General features: G+C 34.0%; 1 protein-coding gene across 9 annotated transcripts in view; it reads left to right on the top strand.

Moving 5' to 3' along the window:
* The window catches only part of CARF (calcium responsive transcription factor), a 59,972-nt gene that overhangs the window by 13,093 nt on the left and 23,665 nt on the right, over nucleotides 1-23,214 (top strand). For 8 of the 9 annotated variants that reach the window (XR_006736942.1, XR_006736943.1, XM_045559693.1 and 5 more), the window contains 8 exons: nucleotides 2,559-2,679; nucleotides 3,712-3,844; nucleotides 5,100-5,184; nucleotides 9,974-10,163; nucleotides 15,027-15,147; nucleotides 17,745-17,888; nucleotides 19,936-20,169; nucleotides 22,228-22,390. Coding sequence is in view for 7 of the 9 variants with exons in the window: in XM_045559693.1 (XP_045415649.1) it covers nucleotides 2,559-2,679; nucleotides 3,712-3,844; nucleotides 5,100-5,184; nucleotides 9,974-10,163; nucleotides 15,027-15,147; nucleotides 17,745-17,888; nucleotides 19,936-20,169; nucleotides 22,228-22,390 (1,191 nt within the window). In the remaining 2 variants the exon portion in view is untranslated. Of the gene's footprint in view, nucleotides 1-2,558; nucleotides 2,680-3,711; nucleotides 3,845-5,099; nucleotides 5,185-9,973; nucleotides 10,164-15,009; nucleotides 15,148-17,744; nucleotides 17,889-19,935; nucleotides 20,170-22,227; nucleotides 22,391-23,214 lie in introns of those variants that run through there. The other variant, XM_045559699.1, reaches the window with a different exon arrangement.

Raw genomic sequence — 23,214 nt, 5'->3', positions numbered from 1 at the left:
GAGACCAGCCTGAGCAAGAGTGAGACCCTGTCTCTACTAAAAATAGAAAGAAATGATTTGGACAGCTAAAAAATATATATATAGAAAAAAAAAATTAGCCAGGCATGGTGGCGCATGCCTGCAGTCCCAGCTACTTGGGAGGCTGAGGCAGTAGGATCGCTTGAGCCCAGGAGTTTGAGGTTGCTGTGAGCTAAGCAGACGCCATGGCACTCTAGCCCGGGCAACAGAGTGAGACTCTGTCTCAAAAAAATAAAATAAAAAGATGATGGTTTTTATTGAAATACAGAAAATTACTGACAAAACCTTCTAAGCTCTTCTTTGGCTAATAAGAATATATTATACTTAGGTAATTAATAGTGTGAAGAATAATGTGTCTTTTGTTTATCCAAATTTTCCAAGTTTCCTACAATGAATATTTATTACTTTCACAATAAAAATTAGTTTTAAAAACATAATAACTTCAGTGATAAATTATACCACAGGCAACAACCATTTTACCTAGAATTAATCTTTATGTCTATTTTTAGTCTAGAGCATTCTAGAGTTAATCTGTGCCATTTTGCTCCTGTGTGATCCAGCTAAATTGAGTTATCTAGATTCTGGGGTTGAGAGTAATTGGTTCAGAGGTGACTAAGTGTGTTGGAGTCCTTTCTGTTTATGTTCAGGCTTAACATATTTCTGGGCCTACACCAGGACTGAAAAGTAAAGAAAGGGTAAGCTTCTGTAACCATACTGCATCACCAGCAGAGGTTAAATGCAACAAATAATCTAGATGTGAACCAACTACATTTTAATTTTTCATTTCCAGAATGAAATCCTTTTGTAGATTCTTCTATTATTTGACATTCTACTTTCTATGAGAACATTTAGAAAGTATGTATGTTACAACAGAAGGATCAGGGATCTAAATGTATAAAGGTTATCATTTTACACATGGAACTTTCTAAAAAGCAAGGTTGTTCATTTGAGTCTAAAAAAAGTTAGAGTTACCATTCTTTTTGTGATTGGATTTACACTCTCTATACAAAGTGATTATAGAGGTGATTTTACATTGTTTAGGTAAGAGATGAGACAAAGAATTATTTGAAACTATGGAATAGGAAATATGTGGTATGAAGGATGGGAATAAATACAAGAACAGAGAGTGTAAGACAGTTTTTTTCAAAGAACTGAAGATCAGACAGTGATAATATTCTGGAAAACTTAGTGGATGGAGCTTTTTGGTTTTGTTTTTTTGTTTTAATAGACTTTAATTTTTAGAGCAGTTTTAGTTCATGGCCAAATTGAGCAGGAGGTAGAGATTTCCATATATGTACTCTCTGTGCATGTGCATAGCCTCCCCTGTTAACATCATCTCCAACCAAATGGAGCTTTTTGAAAGAAATATAAATTTTTTTTGCAATATGATTTTTTACATAGAAGCTATCAAGGAATTAGTAAAGATTCTATAGTGGGTAAATCTGCAATTGATGAAGAGCTTTTGAGGGGAAGCAGAGTTAGTATTTTGGGTTTATTAGACACGTTGTGCACAAAGAACCCAGTGAGTAAGGACTACTCAGCTGAGGTTTTCTGATAATTTTCATGGTCTACCTTGAATAGAATGTATTTTCCCCCCACATTTGTTTTTTTTGAAATTTAAATTTACGTTTTTTTCGAATGACCGTCTTAAAAGTTGGAATGCAGTCTCTATCAAGTATCAGCAATATTTTCATGTTTTAAATAGCAAGAAGGAAGTCTGGGAAAGTGGGTTGGAATGATTAAGGAGAGTTACCTACACCACAGAGGATGTAGACTTTGGGTAAAACAATAAACCTGTGTTCATAGGAGAGTACGATGTTAGTTAATAAAATTTATAGGGTGTCCAAAAGTCTGAAAACATCAGATAAACTTATGTTGTTATATTTTTAAACAATAGGTTCAAAATGTTTTCTTTCAATTTCATACGACTTTTTAGTTGATATTCCTCTAAATTTCAGAGAGTGGGTTCAGTTGTTAAACTGAAAAAATACATAAATATTGTCCTTGTGTTTTCAGACTTTTTGGGCACTCAGTAGTGCCCAAAGTTCTTTATAGACCAACACAGGATATATAAATGCAGAGATATAAACATAAATCTTATTTAATTAGACATCTAACAAGTTACTATTTTTAAGCTAATGAAAATGGCTTAAAATATAGGACAAATGATTACCACAAAAATAGGCCAAACATGTATGAATAATACAGTAAGTAGCAAAAAGTAATGTATGAAGTCCAGACAGCCTTGTTTAGATTACCAAGTAATTAGACCTCATGCATATATAATGGTTAAGATCATAGGTGGTTAAGACCATAGGATGTAGAGTCCAACTGCCTGTTTTGAATCCTGGCTTCATCACTTATCAGTTACGAGACCTTGGAAAAAATTTTTATATGCTGCAATGTTTTCATCTATAACATGGGGAAAATAATAGACTCCATCATATGGGTAGGTAGGCGTTTAATAATTTATTTAACTACTAATTTTGTTAAATCAGTATAGGCGTATGCATTTGATTTTTTTTTTTAATGCTTCCAAGATGATCGTTGCCAGCCCATCAGAAAATGGACAGGTACTTCGTATAATTCCATCTACCCAGACAGGAATGGCACAAGTGGTTTTACCTCAGGGGCAGCTTGTGGATGTGACTAGTACTCGGGGTGAGTAACAATGGGACATAGGGGTTTTGAGAATGTTTTAAAGAACAAATATGTATTTTAGAAAATCACCTCATGAAAGTCAGTGCTAAAATTGATCTCTTTAGGTAAGATTGTGAACTGAATAATTAGAAAATGTTTCTTGGCCCAAATAAATTTCAAGTTCATTTTTCAACTCCTGTCTAGGTTAGCTGTCTATTTCATTTTGGAATTCTATGAAGCTGGTTGACTCCTGCTTCCTCCCAAATGACCAGTGAGCATAAAATAAATTCTTCTTAACTATAATAACAGTAAGAATAACAGCAACAATAACAAGAATATTGTGCTAATAGCTACCAGAAAAGTTTTTATATTTGTATTTTTATCAATATTTTTGTTAGCCATGTGACTCATTTTTTTAACTATCCTTTTTATCCTCTTGCTCTTTTCCTCTTTCCTTTGTCCCTTCAGATTCAGAAGGGAGAATCATGCCCCCCATTTCTTTTTGTATATTCTTTCTTTACCTCTTTGCTAATATCCCTATTAGTTCTCTTCCTCTTGCCTCCTTCCCTTTCCATCTATATGAATCTCTTTTCTAACAGTATAGCTTCATTGTTTTGTTACTACTTCATAGCTAATGGTTTAGGGTAGATATTTTTACCTTGGTGTTATGATTCTTTTTTAACAATCATTAAAACTTAAAAAATATATAGCTTGCAGAAAACATTATAAACATAATATATAAACAAAAAGAGTTAGTTTTATATTTTCCTATTATATTGCGAAACTCCTAATATAATAATTATTTCTACCACTTTTATATCCTAGGTGTTCAACATAAATTACAAAAACTTAATTATAAAAATAGTCAATATTATAATTTAAAAGTAAACAAGTTTATCAGAGAAATTCTCAATAAATCATTAGAAGGTTAGTCATCTTTAGCTTCAGAGCAATTCTTCCCTTACCTATTACAAATACATGTTTTAGTTAGGTATATTCCCATGATGTTATTGAAGATACTGATGTTGCTTTATTCTTGTTTTTGTTGTTAAGATGTCTCTGAAGAGAAACCCAATGACAGAAACTTACCAACTGTAAGAATAAATGCTTTAGTGGACAATACTGGCAGTAGTTATATTCTTCGTCCACAAACATCCCTCACATTGCCCAAAAAGTCAGTGACCAGGTGAGTCCTTGGGAAGGAGGAGCTCATATTTTGATATCACCATGGAAATGTTTTCGTAAATTGTCATATTTAAAGCTGGACGACTATAGAGAAGATCAGAAATTCTGAAAATAGAAGAAACAATCATCAAATATATCTTTAATTATTTTAATGGCATCTTGGCAATAAGGAGGCTACTCTGGAAGCTGTACATGTGAAAAGTGCTACTTTTCCTCAGTGACAGTTATTTGTTATCTTTTGAAGCAACACGAAAACATCTGACATTGAAAGAGTTTTTAAAATAAAGAAATATTCATTCTGGTTCCTAAAATTTTTTAATGGTTTTATCACATTTTTATGCATATAATTCCTCTGTGGTAAAGTGTATAAAATGGTTTTTACTAAGTTCTATTTCAGTTTTAATTTTTGCCTTAAAATAACACTAATGTTAATTTAGGGAAAATGTGTACATGGTTTATGTATTATTTATATTCTTTTAATTGTTCTAGAAAGTATTTTTGAATTAAGCTAATATTTATGACATTTAATCTTATAACCTACATGTTACTCTTAACTTGATCTTAGACAAAAGGTCTAGAAATGATACATATATTACTCTTAACAAATCACCTGGGCCAGGCATGGTAGCTCACACTTGCAATCTCAGCACTTTGGGAGGCCGAGGAGGGAGGATTGCTTGAGGCCAGGAGTTGGAGACCAGTTTGGGCAACATAGTGAGACTTGGTCTCTACAAAAAAATTTTTTAAATTATCTGAGCATGGTGGTGTGCACCTATAGTCCTAGCTACACTGGAGGCCAAGGCAGGAGGATCTTTTGAGCCCAGGAGTTCAAGGTTTCAGGAGCTATGATCAGGCCACTGCACTGTAGCTAGCCTGGGCAACAGAATGAGACCCTGTCTCTAAAAAAAAAAAAAAAAGCCACCTGAATATTAGCTCATTCTTTGATAAATGGAAAATAATTATATAATTAGAGAGAAGAATATAAGCTTTGGGAGAGAGATCTAAAATACTTGAATTTAATGAGACTACAGGTACCTGGAAGAACAAACTTAGGCCTTTGATTTAGCAGTTAATAAGATAGTAATGATTTAAAAAATGATAATTAATATACCCATCAGATCCATATGTAGTTATTGTTAAAATTTCTTATTGATGACCTTAATATATTATCTTTGACACTAAGAGGATAAAGCAGGTGAATGCATTTTGTGTGTTTATAGAACTATATGTTTAAATATGTTTCTCCCCCATCCCAGAATACTTGAAGAACCTTTTCTGGCTCCTCTTCAGCCACTTTCTTCTAACACACCTGTATGGGCCTGTCGTCTTAGGAGCTGTGAGGTGAGTTGAAAATAATCTTTAACTTAGAATTACCTAGTCATAACCACAATTCATCCCCAGATGCCCACGTTTGAGTACAACTAATATAGGCTGTGTCTGTAATATTTTGTTTTTGTTTTTGCTAACCCTGACCTCATCTATTCTTTCATTCTTTCGAGATTGTAAGCTCTGTTAAAGCAGTGGTCATGTAAATCTCTTCATATTTCACTATGATTTCTTCTCTTGCAGGTCTCTTCCCTTCTAGTCCATGAAATTTCACTATCATGTTTCTTTACTTTTTATTCTTTGATCATTTCTTCTTTTTCTTTGCTTATACTTGTGTTCATATTTATAGCAGAAATTCTTCAAGACTCACTGTCTGACTTTGTCTTTTTTCTCTGCACTTTCTCTTTGGCAGCACTTATCTACTTTGTTGACTGTTTGTATGTATTTTTAAATTTTTATTTAATTTTTTTATTTTTGAGTCCAGAGTCTCCCTCTGTTGCCCCTGCTAGAGCGTCATGGTGTCAGCCTAGCTCACAGCAACCTCAAAATCCTGGGCTCAAGCGATCCTCCTGCCTCAGCCTCCCGAGTAGCAGGGACCAGAGGTGCACACCACCACACCTGGCTAATGTTTTCTATTTTTAGTAGAGATGGCTAATTTTTTCTATTTTTAGTAGAGATGGGGTCTCACTCTTGCTCAGGCTGGTCTCGAACTCCTGACATCAAATGATCCTCCCACCTTGGCCTCCCAGAGTGCTAGGATTACAGGCGCCAACCACCACGCCTGGCTACTTTGTTGACTTTCAGTTGTCACATTTATAAAAACAATTCCCAAGTCTTATCACCAGTTCTTTATTTCTGTCCTTACTCTTGTCCCAGATCTCTGGGTACCTACTTGAAGCTTTATTTGGATTTCACAGATTCACCATATTCCAAACCCAAATTGTCTACCATGCCACCATTAGCTCCACTTCCTAAATTCCATGTCTGTGAAATGACAAATACGATTTCTTTAGACACCCAGGCACAAAACTTTAGACTAATTTCCTTTCCCACATTCAGGTAATCACCAGATTCTTTTAGTTTTTCTTTTAAAGTGTCTTTTTCTTTTTGGCCCATTCTTCCGTAGACTTTTGTCCTTTTGTACTTGATTACAATAATAGACTTTCCCCCAATCTCTTTAACTTTTCCATTTCTGGTCCCTAATGTGTATTTTTCTAAAACTGCTTATGTTTAAATATTGCGTTGTCTTCTCACTGCCCAAGAAGTTGTGTTATTTTTTCCATGTTATTTAGCCACTGTAACTAGCTTTCAAGGATTTCCATAATCTCGTATCATCCTATCTTGTCCTATTTTGCTTTTTGCTTCCTACTTTTCTCAAACTCATCCTTTTCTTTTCTTTTTTTTTCGAGACAGAGTCTCACTCTGTTGCCCAGGCTAGAGTGCCATGGTGTCAGCCTAGCTCACAGCAACCTCAAACTTCTGGGCTCAAGCAATTCTCTTGCCTTAGCCTCCCAAGTAGCTGGGACTACAGGCATGCGCCACCACACGCAGCCAATTTTTCTATTTTTAGGAGAAATGGGGTCTTGCTCTTGCTCAGGCTGATCTTGAACTCCTGAGCTCAAGCTATCCTCCCTTCTTGTCCTCCCAGAGTGCTAAGATTACAGGCATGAGCCACCATGCCCGGGCCATCAAACTCATCTTTTATTCTTGTTAGCCTAATCCTCCTACTTTCTACAAACACTCCAGAATCTTCTTTCACTCATTTTTATCTCCATTTCCTATATCTTATTTTTTTCTTATACTTACCATTTTTAACTGTTCTTCAAATCCCAATGCAAGTCCTACATATCTTTTCTATAAATTATCTAATGTTTATTTTAGCCTTTAACATATTTCTCTCTTAAATTTATTTGGTATTTATTGTAATTACCATTCTTCATTATTTCCTAGCTTGTGTTATTCATTATTACATAACCATGAGACTTTTTGAGGGAAAGGAACATAACCCCATCTGTATATAAACCGTAAATGGTAACGAGTATTTAACTATTAAAATGCTTCATTGGGCCAGGCTTGGTGGCTCACACTTGTAATCCTAGCACTCTAGGAGGCTGAGAAGGGAGGATGGCTTGAGCTCAGAAGTTCGAGACTAACCTGAGCAACAGTGAGACCTTATCTCTACTAAAAATAGAAAAAATCAGCAGGGTGTGGTGGCTGACACCTGTAGTCCCAGCTACTCAGGAGGCTGAGGCAAGAGGATCACTTGAGCCCAGGAGTTTGAGGTTACAATGAGCTATGATGATGCCACTGCACTCTAGCCTGGGTGACAGATTGAGACTCTGTCTTAAATAAATAAATAAAATGCTTCATTGTTTTAAAAAAATCTTAAAATATGAGAAAGAAAAATATTCCTTCAGTTTTAGTATTTTGAGAAAATTTCTAATACTAAGTCTTGTGATAGTAATATATTGCACCTTTTAGGACCTCATCACTGTTGTTGCTTTTCTAAGTAGTGTATATATATATATCTTTTCTCTTTACTTTTCTTTTCTTTTCTTTTCTTTTCTTTTCTTTTCTTTTCTTTTCTTTTCTTTTCTTTTCTTTTCTTTTCTTTCTTTTTGAGGTTTTTCCTCGACATCTTTTGTTAGTCATAGTTTTTCAGCAGTTTTCTAAAGTTACTGTTGTTATTGTTTGATGAGGGTTTTAAAATTCACTATCATAGGCTGGCCGCAGTGGCTCACACCTATAATCCTAGCACTTTGGGAGGTTGAGACAAGAGGATTGCTTGAGGCCAGGAGTTCAAAACCAGCTTGAGCAACATAGTGATACCCTGTCTCTACAAAAAATAGGAAAATCAGCCAGGCACACTTGTAGTCCCAGCTGCTCGGGATTGCTTGAGCTCAGGAGTTTGAGGCTGCAGTGAGCTATGATGATACCACTGTACTCTAGCCCAGGCAAGAGAACAAGACCTTGTCTCAAAAAAAAAAATCACTATTAAAAACTTCACAGAATGCTATGGATATTAGAACATTTGCAATTATGTAGCCAAATCACTTTATTTTACAACTACAGTGCATGATGTGGCTTATCTCAAGCCATACCTCTTATAAGAAACTGGTTAAAACTGTCCAGGCTGTATATGGTTTTCCAAGATGAACAACCTTCTCTCCCAGTGAAGGATTCTTTCTCCTGTTCCAATCTATATCAATGATGAAAAACATTTTTGGTTAATGGGTGAAGAAATATTTTCTGCATTTTGCTTCAAAATACTGTTCGGTAATCTTTTTTACTTTTTGAATTTCTCATTTAAGGATGTTTTTCTGTAGGCAGTTTTTTTTCAGACTTGACCAAAGTGTATCAAAACTGTATTAAACTTTTATTTATAGGGTTACCTATAGGTATATAGGCCTGATTATATTATACTAATTCTGAATTTTTTCTTTATTGACAATGTTATATATTCTATTCCTTTTATATATATGAAAATATTATAGTTAGACATTATATGACTTTTATTTGTAGTGGATATTTTATGAAGAAATATCTAGGCCAGAAGAACATTTTTAAACATAAGCAATTTCGTTATTTTGGGGGAAATTTATAGATAATGTATTGTTTGACATCAGATTATCTCTTTTTATTATGGCCAAAAGTACAGCCACAACAGTATTTTGATACCATTCTCTTTGTTAAATGTATTCTTCCAAGGTGAAATATTTAGTCTAATGAGGATGAACAAGATCTCTCTGCCCAAATCTTTGGTTTTGTTTCCTCTATAAGGGAAAAAAAATACATGGAGTCAAGTTGATATCTGTATGCATTTCAGTATAAGAGATTACAGTTAACAAATTTTCTCTGTTGCTGTAGAAAAGCCTTCTCCTCTAGTACAGGGATATTCAAATGGTTGTGTGTAGATAATATCAATTTATTCACATGATTTATTTATACCTTACCTTGTTTCAGAAAGAATTTAAGACTGCTTACAAAAATATGTAAAATATATTAACAAGGTGTAAATTATAAGTGGGAGCTAAACAATAAAGAAAAACAAGAACAAGACCATTAAATGGAAGTAAGGAAATAAATATCTTAACAAACTATGTGTATATATGCGTATATACACTTGTCTGTAATCTAAGTATCTGCATTTCAAAAGGGGAAACCTAGTTAACTAAATTCTGTGCCTATTAGATTTAAAAAATTATGCTAATTTCCATAAGATAAAAGCAAACCATTAACTTTTTTTGGTACTAAGGCCAGATAGGAATTTCTCTCAAAGAAGGATCTTCATAAAACGAATATTGATATAATGAGGTAATTCTACAACATTTTTATACAAGATACAATCACAATTTTCATAGGGTTTCAAATCGATGCATGACATCATATCAGAATCAGTCTCAGTAAAAGAAGCCCCACAGGGAAGAAGTACTTTGTGGCTAGTTTTATGCTGATCCAGGGGTAGAATTTTAAATATCTGGAAGAATGGATACACCTTATGTTCTTCAAGCTATCCTTTCTAAATATTATTTCTCTCAAGCAAGACTTTGGGAAAGATGATTGTGTGGCAGTGAGTTTGATGTTATATTCCCCTAACAAATACCTGGAAAATATCTACTTGATGATACTCTTTGAAGTCAGATCAGACCTACTGGTTGTAACAGTCCATTGATCTGAGGAAACAAATGGCATTCTGTTGTGAAAGGTGATGAGTCTTTCATCTTGAACAAACATCTTATTAAATTTATTGTGCAGTGAAGCATATTTGCTAATAATTTTGTTATTTACTTTCTAATACATGTAGAAAATTGGAGATTCATATCGTGGCTACTGTGTAAGTGAGACTGAATTAGAAAGTATCCTAACATTTCACAAGCAGCAAACACAGAGTGTTTGGGGGACCCGCCAGTCTCCAAGCCCAGCCAAGCCTGCTACACGCTTGATGTGGAAATCCCAGTATGTCCCATATGATGGAATTCCATTTGTCAATGCAGGTACTTTTTTTAAAGAATTATTTTAAAAGGTTTAGCAGCAGCCATAGTCCATTGTGAAAATGTGATTTTCCTAAGGTGATACATTTTTATTTTGGTAGATAATGCTGAATGTTAATTGATTAAAATGCATATTAAACTAAAAAGAAAACTTATAGTAAATATAACCAATTACTTCATGTAATAAATTGTATTTTAATATGTCAGAGTAAGTAAATAATGCTTCCTTTATATATTATGCTGATAAATAGAAAATTAAAATATTGAAATTCCAGGTAGACCTATTTAATAAAAAATAAAAAGGACAATTTTATTATTTTAAGTATATATATCTGCTGTGGGTTTTTTCCTCCTATGAAGCAAATATTTTCTCTGTCTTTTTAATTTGTATTTTGAGTCATACTTGTGCCCATTTTATGTAGCTTATAACTCTGGAGTTACTTTATAGAATTTATATGCAATTTGGAATTACTATGTATAATTCTGATACTAAAGTTCTCAAGCATCAGGTGTGTTATATATAGTATTCTCAGCCTCTGGGTTAGTGTTTACTAAGGGAGTAGAGTTTCAAGCAAACCTATTTAATAAAATATAATAGGGCAAAGCCTAGAGATCTACCCTAGGACTAGTCAAAACCACAAACAATCAAAATAAGTGATTTATTTCAGGACTGTGGGGGCACTAATTTACCTGGAAGAGATGCAATCTTATCCTGGACCTCTGAAGTTAATGAAAAATACTTACAGGAAGATGAGATAAACGTAAACTCTTCTGCCTGGGTTTCAAAAGTATTCCATAGAAGAAATGCAAAATTAAAAATAAACTTGAAATCCTGCAGCCCTCGTTTTTCTCCCCCTAGTTCTAATCCCCTTCTTAACTCTCCGTAGATAGCCTCTACATGAATTTGGTGTTTATCTTTCTAGTCTATATTTTTATACTTTACCATATATATTTGTATTTTCAATAATATATTTTGTTATTTTGAATATTTGAAAATATACATAAATAGTAAACTGTAGACATTGTTTTATAAACTTTTTTACTCACCCTTATTTTTTGAGATCTATCCATACTGATAGATACTTACAGAGCCTAGTTAATGTAAGTGTTGTATAATATTCTAGCATATGACCAGAGCACAATTATTTTTCTATACAATATCATTCAGGTTGTTTCCAACTTTTCACTATTATAAAGAATGCTATAATCAAACCTCCACAGTATATATCTTCTGATGAAAGGTGTAATTAATTTTTCTATAGTACATGCCTTAAAGTGGAATTGTTAGTTGTGAAGTATGTGAAGTATTCATGTTTACAAGATTATCTTAAATTGCTTTCTAAAGTGGTTGTACAGGTCCAGAATCCCTTCCTTGAAATTTTTTGGTCCAAATGTATTCTGAATTTTTGGAATGTAATATGGTAATATTATAGAATACTCCTAGCAACTATTCTATAGACAGTTTCACATAATGAAATGGTAATTCTTTATGGATAGTCACACGAAGGGGAATAAATAAAGACTGTAAGTGGCCTCAGGCAGTTCTAGTCCGGTTTTATAGCCAAATGAGTTCCAAAAAACTTTGTTTTCTGGGCTTTTTAGATTTTAGATTTGTACATAAGGGATTGATAACCTGTACCAATTTTCATTCCTACCAGCAATGTATAAAATTTCCCTTCCCCACATTTACTTTATGACTTAGTATTGCTAGATTTTTAAAAATCTTTATATTATGGCAGTTTTCATATGTGAATCAAAGTAGTGGTAATAATACAAGAAACCCCATGACTCCATATATCTGTCATCCAGCTTCAACAACTATCCGCATAGTCAGTCTTCTCAGTCTTGTCTCATCTATACCCTTTACCACTTCCTCAATCCCCGGATAGTTTTATAGCATATTTCATATATCATATCATTTCATCTATAATTACTAAAGTATATAGTATATGCTAAAGTATATATCTGTAAAAGATAACTCTTTATATATTAATACATACATATGTGTGTATATACATATACACACATATATAACAATCCCATTATAACACTTTAAAAGAATTAACAGTAATTTCTTAATGTTATAAAATTTCCAATGTTTATATTTTCCAGGTTTTTTTTGCCCCATAGGTTTGTTCAAATTCAAATTCCAACAAGGTTCGCAGATTGCATTTGGTTAATATAGTTCTTAAATTTCTTTTCATCTAAAGATTTCTTTCCTCTTTTCCCCCAGTAGTTTATCCTGTAGTGTTTGCCGTATTCTGGATTTTGCTGATTCCATCTCTGTGGTGTAGTTTGTATTCTTTTATCTCCTGTATTTCCTAAACTGTTAGGTCTAGAGTATTGATTAAATGCAGATTTGATTTTTGTAAGAATAATTCATAGATGTGCTGTATACTTATTGCTATCTATGTGTCTCTCTATTTGTGGTATTTAGATTGATCAGTGGATCAGTTGTTTTAGAGTATTGTCAAATGTTTTTATTTTTGCCAATCTGAGCAGTGTGTGATAGTATTTTACTATTGTTTTAATTTGCATTTCCCTTTCACTAGTAAAGTTGAACATCTTTTTATTTGTTCATTTACTACTTTTTTTCTCTTTCTGAATTACCTATTTATATAGCCTTTGCCCACTTTTCTGTTTGGTTGTTTCTTTATTTTTTATTTTTAATCATTTGTGGTTCTTTATATTCTGTATAGTAATTCTTTATTAGGTGTATTACAAAATGTGTTTCTCAAACTGTTACTTTTCTTTTACCTTTATTTATGTTGTCTTTTAAACACGTTCTAAATTTTAATGTCAGCTTTTATCAACATTTTTATTAATTATTGGTGTTTTTTATTTTATATTTTAAAAGTTTGCTGTATCTTGCAGTAGAGTAGAATATTTAGCTTAAAATCTTAAACTCTAGTTTTCACATCTACTCATTTGTATTATCTATTGCTGTGTAACAAGTTACCCCAAACTTGGTGGCTGAAAACCACAAACATTTATTATCTCACAGTTTCTGTGGGTCAGGAATCCAAGAGCGACTTAGCAAAGTGGTTCTGCCTTGGATTCTCTCACAAGACTGCAATTAAGGTGTTGACTGGAGCTGTAGTCATCTCTTGACTTGACTGGGGGAGGACCTGCTTCCAAACTCACTCATGTGGCAGGCCTTATTCCTTGCCACATGGGCCTTTCCACAGAGCTCCCTCACCATGTGGCAGCTGATTTCACCCAGAGAGAGCAATCCAAGGAAGAGCAAGAGAGTACGCCATCATGGAAGTTATAGTCTTTTTATAACCTAACATCAAAAATAACATCCTATCACTTCTGCCATATTCATTAGAAGTAAATTGGGCTGGGCACGGTGGCTCACGCCTGTAATCCTAGCTCTCTGGGAGGCTGAGGCAGGTGGATTGTTTGAGCTCAGGAGTTTGAGACTAGCCTGAGCAAGAGCGAGACTCCGTCTCTACTAAAAATAGAAAGAAATTAGCTGGACAACTAAAAATATATATAGAAAAAATTAGCCGGGCACGGTGGTGCATGCCTGTAGTCCCAGCTACTTGGGAGGCTGAGGCAGAAGGATCACTCGAGCCCAGGAGTTTGAGGTTGCTGTGAGCTAGCCTGAGGCCATGGCATTCTAGCCTGGGCAACAGAGTGAGACTCTGACTCAAAAATAAATAAATAAATAAAAAGTAAGTTAATAAGTCCAGCCCATGTCAAAGGAAGGGGATTATAGAGGACATGAATACTAGGAGGCAGGGATCATTGGGGGCCATTTTAGAGGCTGGTTACCGCATTAACAGCCCAAACAGAAATAAGAAAATTAATAATTATAAAAGGAAATAAATTTTTAAATGATATTAATATTTATTAACTAAATGTAGCATTTACTAATTTCTATTTATAAAGTGGTAGATTTCATTATTATTAAAAGTCATATGGGCCGGGTGTGGTAGCTCACGCCTGTAATCCGAGCACTCTGGGAGGCCGAGGTGGGTGAATCGTTTGAGCTCAGGAGTTTGAGACCAGCCTGAGCAAGAGCGAGACCCTGTCTCTACTAAAAACAGAAAGAAATTATATGGACAGCTAAAAATATACATAGAAAAAATTAGCCGGGCATAGTGGTGCATGCCTGTAGTCCCAGCTACTCGGGAGGCTGAGGCAGAAGGATTGCTTGAGCCCAGGAGTTTGAGGTTGCTCTGAGCTAGGCTGACGCCACAGCACTCTAGCCAGGGCAACAGAGCGAGACTCTGTCTCAAAAAAAAAAAAAAAAAAAAGTCATATGTATGTAAATATCAGTAGACATTCAATCATTGATATTTGCTAATTTCCTTACCATAATTATGATACATTTGGTACATTTTACAATAAACTTTTAAATTTATGAATTTGTACATTTTTGGTTTTTTTTTTTTTTTTTGAGACAGAGTCTGGCTCTGTTGCCCAGGCTAGAGTGCTGTGGCGTCAGCCTAGCTCAGAGCAACCTCAAACTCCTGGGCTCAAACAATCCTACTGCCTCAGCGTCCCAAGTAACTGGGACTACAGGCATGTGCCACCATGCCTGGCTAATTTTTTATATATATATTTTTAGTTGTCCATCTAATTTCTTCCTATTTTTTTAGTAGAGACAGGGTCTCCCTCTTGCTCAGGCTGGTCTGGAACTTCTGAGCTCAAATGATCCACCCGCCTTGGCCTCCCAGAATGCTAGGATTACAGGCGAGAGCTACTGCACCCGGTCTAAGTATTTGTACATCTTAAGAGTTACTGATGTGTAATTGAAAGTGTAGATTTTGACATTGCCACCACCTAGTTATTTTTAATCTAGTGTCTAGAACAGATGGACTTGAATTAACACCTATAGTTGGTTTTGGCCCACAGGGAGTAGAGCTGTGGTAATGGAGTGTCAGTATGGGCCAAGGAGAAAAGGTTTCCAGTTAAAAAAAATCAGTGAGCAGGAAAGCAGGTCCTGTCAGCTCTACAAAGCCACTTGTCCAGCTCGGTAAGCTCTCATTTTTTTTATTTGTTTTTTATTAAGTACTTATTTTTTAACAGCTAATATGCATATTTTTATTAAGTTTAAACAGTGCAAAAAGTATACAGTGAATTCTCAGTTTTCTCTCACCCCTGTTCCCTGTGTCTCTCTTCAAGGCGACAACTCTTACTTGATTCATCTTCCAAAGATACTCTTGAGTGTATGCATGCATATATATATATATATATATATACATACACATACATATGGAGAGAGAGAGGGAGATCTCTTCTGCTCCCATAAATGTTGTTGAAGATTTCAGTAAAGCTCATTAGTGTATTTTTCTTTCCTTAGAGTTAGATAGTAATATACCTTCCTTCCTACTATGAATTCACGTGGATTTATTCCCAATCTGAATGCCAGTAGTGGTTATCTATTGCGCAGGTATGCCACATACTAGTGTAAGTGTAGTGACTTATACTTTGCTCTTTTTCCTTCACAGTAGATCTCAAAGCTGACTTCATATCTGATATAAAAGCACTGTCTTTCTTTTTAATAGCCATATAGTATTCCATTTATGGATGAATTATTTAATTAGTCCTCTAATGATGGACATGTAAGCTGTGAAAATTATTCTTTATTATTACATTCAAAGCTGCAGTCCGGCTGGGCGCGGGTGGCTCATGCCTGTAATCCTAGCACTCTGGGAGGCCGAGGCGGGTGGATTGCTTGAGGTCAGGAGTTCGAGACCAGCCTGAGCAAGAGCGAGACCCCGTCTCTACTAAAAATGGAAAGAAATTATATGGCCAACTAAAATTATATAGAGAAAAAATTAGCCGGGCATGGTGGCGCATGCCTGTAGTCCCAGCTACTGGGGAGGCTGAGGCAGTAGGATCGCTTGAGCCCAGGAGTTTGAGGTTGCTGTGAGCTAGGCTGACGCCACGGCACTCACTCTAGCCCGGGCAACAGAGTGAGACTCTGTCTCAAAAAATAAATAAATAAATAAAAATAAATAAATAAATAAATAAATAAATAAATAAATAAATAAAAAAGCTGTAATCAGTGACATTCTACACATTTGGGCACTTGCACAAGTATATCACTGAGATAAATTCCTAGAAATAAAATTGCTAGGGCAAAGGTTATGTCATTTTAAAATATTGACAAATATTGCAGAGTTTCTTTTTAGACAGATTTTACCAATTACCAGCAATGTATGAGACCAATGCAGTAACTTTTAGATAGAATGAGGCTACAGAGTAGTCATTGCACTGCATGAGAAGGAAAAATGTGAATCAATGAAATTTTATAATGCCCTTTACATTATGAATGTATTTTTTTTAGATTTTGAAAGTATTTTAAGACTTTTTTTAGACACTGAGAATGTTTTAAATTATTAGGTAAAATAAAAAACTTAAAGATAAAATGTAGTGGTTAGACTTAGTTGATCTTTGAAACATCTTATTTTAGCATCACATCTCATGCTGTAAACTTCAGCATTCTCAAGTTTTTAAAGCCCATTCAAAAGTCTTTTCATATTTAATTTGATAATGTTAACTGTAGGCAATATTTAAACCTGACCGTGAAACAAAACTTTCAACTGCTTTCTAAATATAACCAATATAAAAACTTCAGATATAACTTTGGAGAAAGCCTCCATATGTGAAGAAATAATTTTATTCTTCATTATTCTACAAGTACTTTTTGAAAATCTACTCTGTGCCCAGAAACTACATGGGTGCCATAGGAGGAAGGGAGACCAAAAGAGGAATAAAAATTTACCTAATCCCAGGAATTTTTTTTTCTTTTTTCCTGCTCCTCCATGGGTTGGATAATGCCAAGAAATTTAAAATATCGTTGGGGTGGATCAGGAAACAAGAAACTAGTAGAGAACATGATGGTATAGTCTATATTGTGAAATGTATAGTATTTAGAGAAGGAATATATCCATACAAACTCATGGCAGGAAAGAAAGTGCAATTTAACCTGGATGCTGGAGTTTAAATTGAATTTGGGTAGGTAGAAAGTTAGAGGGAAGATATTGTAGGCTAGGAAAACCATTTATATAAACATATGGAATGATCACACATTGAGAAGATGAACTTCACAGGAAAAGAAATTTTATATTAGAAGTAATAGAAAGTAAGATTAGATAAATATGTTAGAATCATATGGAATGCCTTGAATGTTGCCAAGAAATTTGTACTTGATTAAAGAGCAAGCATATTCTTCAACAGAGGAATACAAATGTGAAGACTTTTTGTGGCATTTATGTATCAAGTGAATTTAAGTAATGAAACATTGGAGGCACAGAGGCCTGGAAAAAGGCTATTAAAGTAATCCAGGCATGAGGTGATTATAGCTTCCAGGATAATAGAGAGAAATCCAGGAAAAAAAATGTTAAAATCTATAAATACTTAAATATTTTAGTCAAGTAATGATTATTGTTAATTTGCTAAGTATTATGCACTGAGAATATGGCATATCTTTTACATAAGCCTCTGAACACTTTCTAGATAAATTGAATTTTCTCTAAACTTAAATGCTTTATCTTTTTGTTGATAAATTAGATTTTCTTGACATTATAACATAATGAAACACATTTTTCTTTATCTCGTATAAAGGATTTACATTAAAAAGGTACAGAAGTTTCCTGAATATAGAGTTCCTACAGACCCCAAAATTGATAAGAAAATAATCAGAATGGAGCAGGAGAAAGCCTTTAACATGCTAAAGAAGAACTTGGTAGATGCTGGTGGTGTTCTTAGGTATGACATTTCTATAGTTCTTTTATTTTCTAAATTAATGAGGTCCATTTGCAAGAATTCTTTTGTAGGAAAAATTATAATTTTGTTTTCCAGTTATCTCATTAAGTAATGGTTTTATAAGGTAGATTTCTCACCAGTAGTTTCCTAGGTATTAAATTGATTGGCTACTATCTAAGCCATTGAGTTCATTAGACAAAGGTTGTAGATAATTCTGACCGAAGAATTATACTATACTGTCTGGGCTCAGTGGCTCATGCTTGTAATCCTAGCACTCTGGGAGGCTGAGGCGGGAGGATCACTTGAGGCCAGGAGTTGGAGACCAGCCTGAACAAAAGGAAGAACCCCGTCTCTACCAAAAATAGAAAAAATAGTCAGATGTGCCGCATGCCTGCAGTCCCAGCTACTGGGGAGGCTGAGGCAGGAGGATCGCTTGAGCCCAGGAGTTTGAGGTTGCAGTGAGCTATGATCATGCCATTGCACTCTACCCAGGGCAACAGAGCAAGGCTTTGTTTCAAAAAATAAATAAATAAAAAGAATTATACTATACTATATATGCTATATACCATGTGGAAGCTTTTCCCCAAAATCACCAATAAATATTTAGCAACATATTTTATTATATATTTAGTACTTTGTTTTAGATACTTATTAGGAGCAGAACTTGCAGCCACATTATATTTTTTAACCCATCTTTGATTACTTATGCAGACAGAAATGAATTCTAAACCCTAAATAAAATTCCATTTTATGCCTTTTATGCTTCAGGTTTTAAATAAGAAGAAAAATAGTAGCTTTCTTTTTTACTTTTCTTTATGTGTCGGTCCAGGCAAAGAATTTGCTATAGTATAATGGGATTAAGTATATGGAATATAGTTTTTGTGTGATCTTTAAAAAAACTTTTACGTACATGAAAAATCAAGTGAGTCAATAATTAAATCCTTCAGTTTGGAGAACATTGTGTATAATTTCTAAGTAGGCTCCGTTTCATGCAATGTCACTGTAAGAATTTTGTACAGGCTGGGCGGGGTGGCTCACGCCTGTAATGCTAGCACTCTGGGAGGCCAAGGTGGGTGGATCGTTTGAGCTCAGGAGTTCAAGACCAGCCTGAGCAAGAGCGAGACCCCATCCCTACTAAAAAATAGAAAGAAATTAGCTGGACAACTAAAAATATATATATATGTAAATTAGCCGGGCATGGTGGCGCATGCCTGTAGTCCCAGCTACTTGGGAGGCTGAGGCAGAAGGATTGCTTGAGCCCAGGAGTTTGAGGTTGCTGTAAGCTAGGCTGATGCCATGGCACTCTAGCCCGGGCAACAAAGTGAGACTCTGTCTCAATCTATAACTAACTAACTAACTAACTAAATAAATAAATAAATAAGTAAATAAAATAAAATAAAAGAATTTTGTACAAAAGTACCAATTAAAGCAGTATCCTACCAGATCAGTTCATTTTCCCAGCATCTTTTTTTTTTCACTGCTCTCGAAGAGATCTGTGTTCACCTTAGTTTATTTTCTTGCTCACTGGGCGAACAGGGTCTGGGAGTGCTGTAGAGGCAGTATGTTGAGCTCATGTGAAGGAAGATTCTCCCATATAGCTCTGAATTGCATATATTCCCCGGTTGGAAGGATGGTAGGTGTAACACAGAAGTGTAATTTGGGACAGCAGTTTGATGAATAGGAAGATGTGTAATTTAAAAGATGATTTATGATGTCTCTTTATTTTTGAGGTAAAATTTACTTAATATGAAATTTTAAATAAATATGTATATATATGTATACACACTCTTAAAATCCTTGCATCTCCCTCAACTTTAGGGCCACAGTGAGTCTATAAAGGTTTATAAATATTTTTATTTAATTGGGTATAAAGCAGATCTTAGAAGAGTTAAGCAGAGGTCATTTTAGATTTTGTTTAATATGGTATAATCATATATAATTTTTTCTTAAAAAATTATTAGTACTAACCTAAGTATGATTCCTGCCTTTGTCTAATATTAATAATTTTAATATTTAAATGTTAATAATTTTAAATATTTTCTCTTCTCAGGTGGTATGTACAGTTGCCTACACAGCAAGCTCATCAGTATCATGAACTGGAGACTCCCTGCCTCCCTTTGTCACCTTCCCCTTTTCCTGTGTCTTCTCTTGAAGAAGAAGAAACTGCAATTAGAGATGAGAATTGTGCATTACCCTCACGTTTACATCCTCAAGTCGCACATAAGATTCAAGAATTAGTATCACAGGGAATAGAACAAGTGTATGCAGTAAGGAAACAGCTAAGGTACTTTTACCTTTTTCATTTTTGTTTGTTGCTTTAAATAATACACTGAACATTATAGATATTTTCCTGAATATATGCTATCAGTAGAAAAGGAACATGGTTTATTAATTTATTTAAATAATCTTTTTTATGAACTGATCATTTTCCATCAATTGCTTGGCATAATATGGTATGATATGGTTTATTATAATTCTAATTAGTCATTTGAGATATTTCATATTCAGTTTTAGCAAATTAGACTGTTTCTAAATGATATATAAATTGAATTATTTAGTAAATACCTTTAGAGAAAAAAACTTTATAGAACCAAAGATTTTAAAACCTAGGCCAAGGTACTTACTTCAAGCTATTTGAAATACAATTAAATTTTATTACAACAAAAGAATTTGAATAGTTCTTTATGTAATGAAATTTTATTTATAGTACTGTGGTCTAATTTTATTGATCCTGAGGAAGTAACAATAATTATATCATCATTATCATCATCATCATTGTTATGTGGTACTTTCTATGTGTGTGCCAGGTATTGCACCAAGTTCTTTACATTTATGATCTCATTTAGTCTTATAACAGCTCTGTACAGTTGGTATATTTATCTCAATTCTACACATGAAAAAATGGGGACTCAGAATGGTTAAATAATTGGCTTAAGAGGAAGAAGCAATCGTAGATATGAGTCCTTTGTCAGAAATGTAGTTTGTCCCTTCCATTCACTGAGAGAAAACAGCTTATAATGAATCTTTAGGAAAGCGTGTTTACATTTGCCTTTTATAGCTACATATGTAAACCCATGTAATACAAATCAATGGAGAAAGAACCATGTTCTAATAAAATATTTTCAGTTTGCTGAAAAAAAAAGAGGCAGAGACAGAACTGAAATTTAGGCCTTAGTCTATAACCTGTGCTCATTGTCATGATTTCTGGTACTTAATCTTGCTCTTACTGGTTATTATGTAATCTGTCTGAACAACAAAATGAGTATAGCAAGTCAATAGGTTCTTAGAAACTGCTACTTTAAGTGAAATGACATACAGCAGGCGCACATATAATATTGTTTCGTTCAACATCTTTTCATTCAAAGTTGTTATAGTGTCAATGAGAAAAAAATGATTTCATTTTAAGTCCTTTTGCTTAAGGTTGCAGTTTCTGAGAACCTATCAATGATATTAAGTGAGGACTTACTGTAATTCCTAGTATTAATATTATTCCTTAATTAATACATGACTTTTCTGTTTAGCAGCTCTCTTAAACATTTTTTATTTATTTCCACGGGAGCATTGTTAGAACAAAGCCAAAATATGGTAAAACCATTCATTATTTACCATACCTGAATCTTAAGAACAGAAGTATAATACAGCTCTGTGATTTGCTGCACTGAATATAATGCACAAAGCATAGATATATTAAACTGTATCATTTCTTTTGTGTATTTATTTTTTATAATTATGTAGCAATGCCACCTTCTATTTCTATCTTTTTTCTACTTATAAAATTCACACACATTATATTTCATATAATATTAATTGGTGCCTTTGGAAGCAGTATAACATGATATTTATGCACATAATGTGGGTATAGGCCCAAACTCTCTTACTTAATAGGTAGGTATATAACTTTGAGCAAATTATTTAGCTTCTGCAGTCCTCGGTTCCTTTATCTGTGAATTAGGAATGACAATTGTATCTATGCCACAGGATCATAGTAAGGGTTAAAGGAGATATTTGTATGAAGTGTTCCATACAAGACCTGAGATAGTAAGCATTAAAAACATTATTATACTTAAACTGAAAATAATGATTTCATTCCATCCATAAAAGTCTCAAAGTTCACTCTAATATATTTAGGTGTTTAACCAATGAAAATATTACATTTCTATAATCTGAATGAATTCTATGATTTAATGTATGGTAAAAATAAAAGTGGGAAAATATAAATTACTTATGGAGCAGTAAACCATACTTTACAAAAGTTTATGCTAAAAGAGACTCTTCTCTCTTTTGATCTAAAAGTATATTGCCAGATGGTTTATGTTTTTATTTTATTTTATATTTTCCACAGAAAGTTTGTGGAAAGAGAAATGTTCAAACCTGAGGAGGTACCTGAAAGACATAATTTATCTTTTTTTCCAACTGTAAATGATATAAAAAATCACATCCATGAAGTACAGAAATCCTTGAGAAATGGAGATACAGTATATAACTCAGAGATTATTCCAGCAACGGTATGATTACAACCACAATTCCGTATCTTATTACAGAATCTTTCTCAGCTTCTGATAATATTTGGGCTAATAGGGAAGGCTACTATTAGGCCATCTGAATAACTGTGATGTAAGAAAAGCTAGTGGCATCTTTTTCTTAAAATGTAAATACTATGAACTCTCATATAATGACTAAAAATTTTTATTACTCTTACAAAAAGAAAAATTAGTGTATTTCCAACTCTGACTCTAATAAAAAAACAATAATCTTCATTTTAAAATCACATATGGCTGGGCGCGGTGGCTCACGCCTGTAATCCTAGCACTCTGGGAGGCCGAGGGAGGTGGATTGCTCGAGGTCAGGAGTTCGAGACCAGCCTGAGCAAGAGTGAGACCCCGTCTCTACTAAAAATAGAAAGAAATTATCTGGCCAACTAAAAATATATATAGAAAAAATTAGCCGGGCATGGTGGCGCATGTCTGTAGTCCCAGCTACTGGGGAGGCTGAGGCAGTAGGATCGCTTAAGCCCAGGAGTTTGAGGTTGCTGTGAGCTAGGCTAACGCCACGGCACTCACTCTAGCCAGGCAACAGAGTGAGACTCTATCTCAAAAAAAAAAAATAAAAAATAAATAAATAAAATCAACATATTTTTCTCTATAAAAATTATTTCTTATTCATTTGGCAGACATTTATTGAGTACATACTGTATATATATATCCCTCTTTTTTAAATAGATGGGCAAGTTTAATTGTTCATGGAATTGTTCATACTTGAACATTCAAAGTGATGATGTTGGTTCTATATGCTATCTGTGGATATCAGTTTTACCTCATATTTTGATACT

This window comes from Lemur catta, chromosome 8 (genome assembly GCF_020740605.2).
Source record: "Lemur catta isolate mLemCat1 chromosome 8, mLemCat1.pri, whole genome shotgun sequence".
Taxonomy (NCBI): domain Eukaryota; kingdom Metazoa; phylum Chordata; class Mammalia; order Primates; family Lemuridae; genus Lemur; species Lemur catta.
The sequence above is the reverse complement of the archived record's forward strand: the minus strand, read 5'-3'. Positions and strand labels throughout refer to the sequence as shown.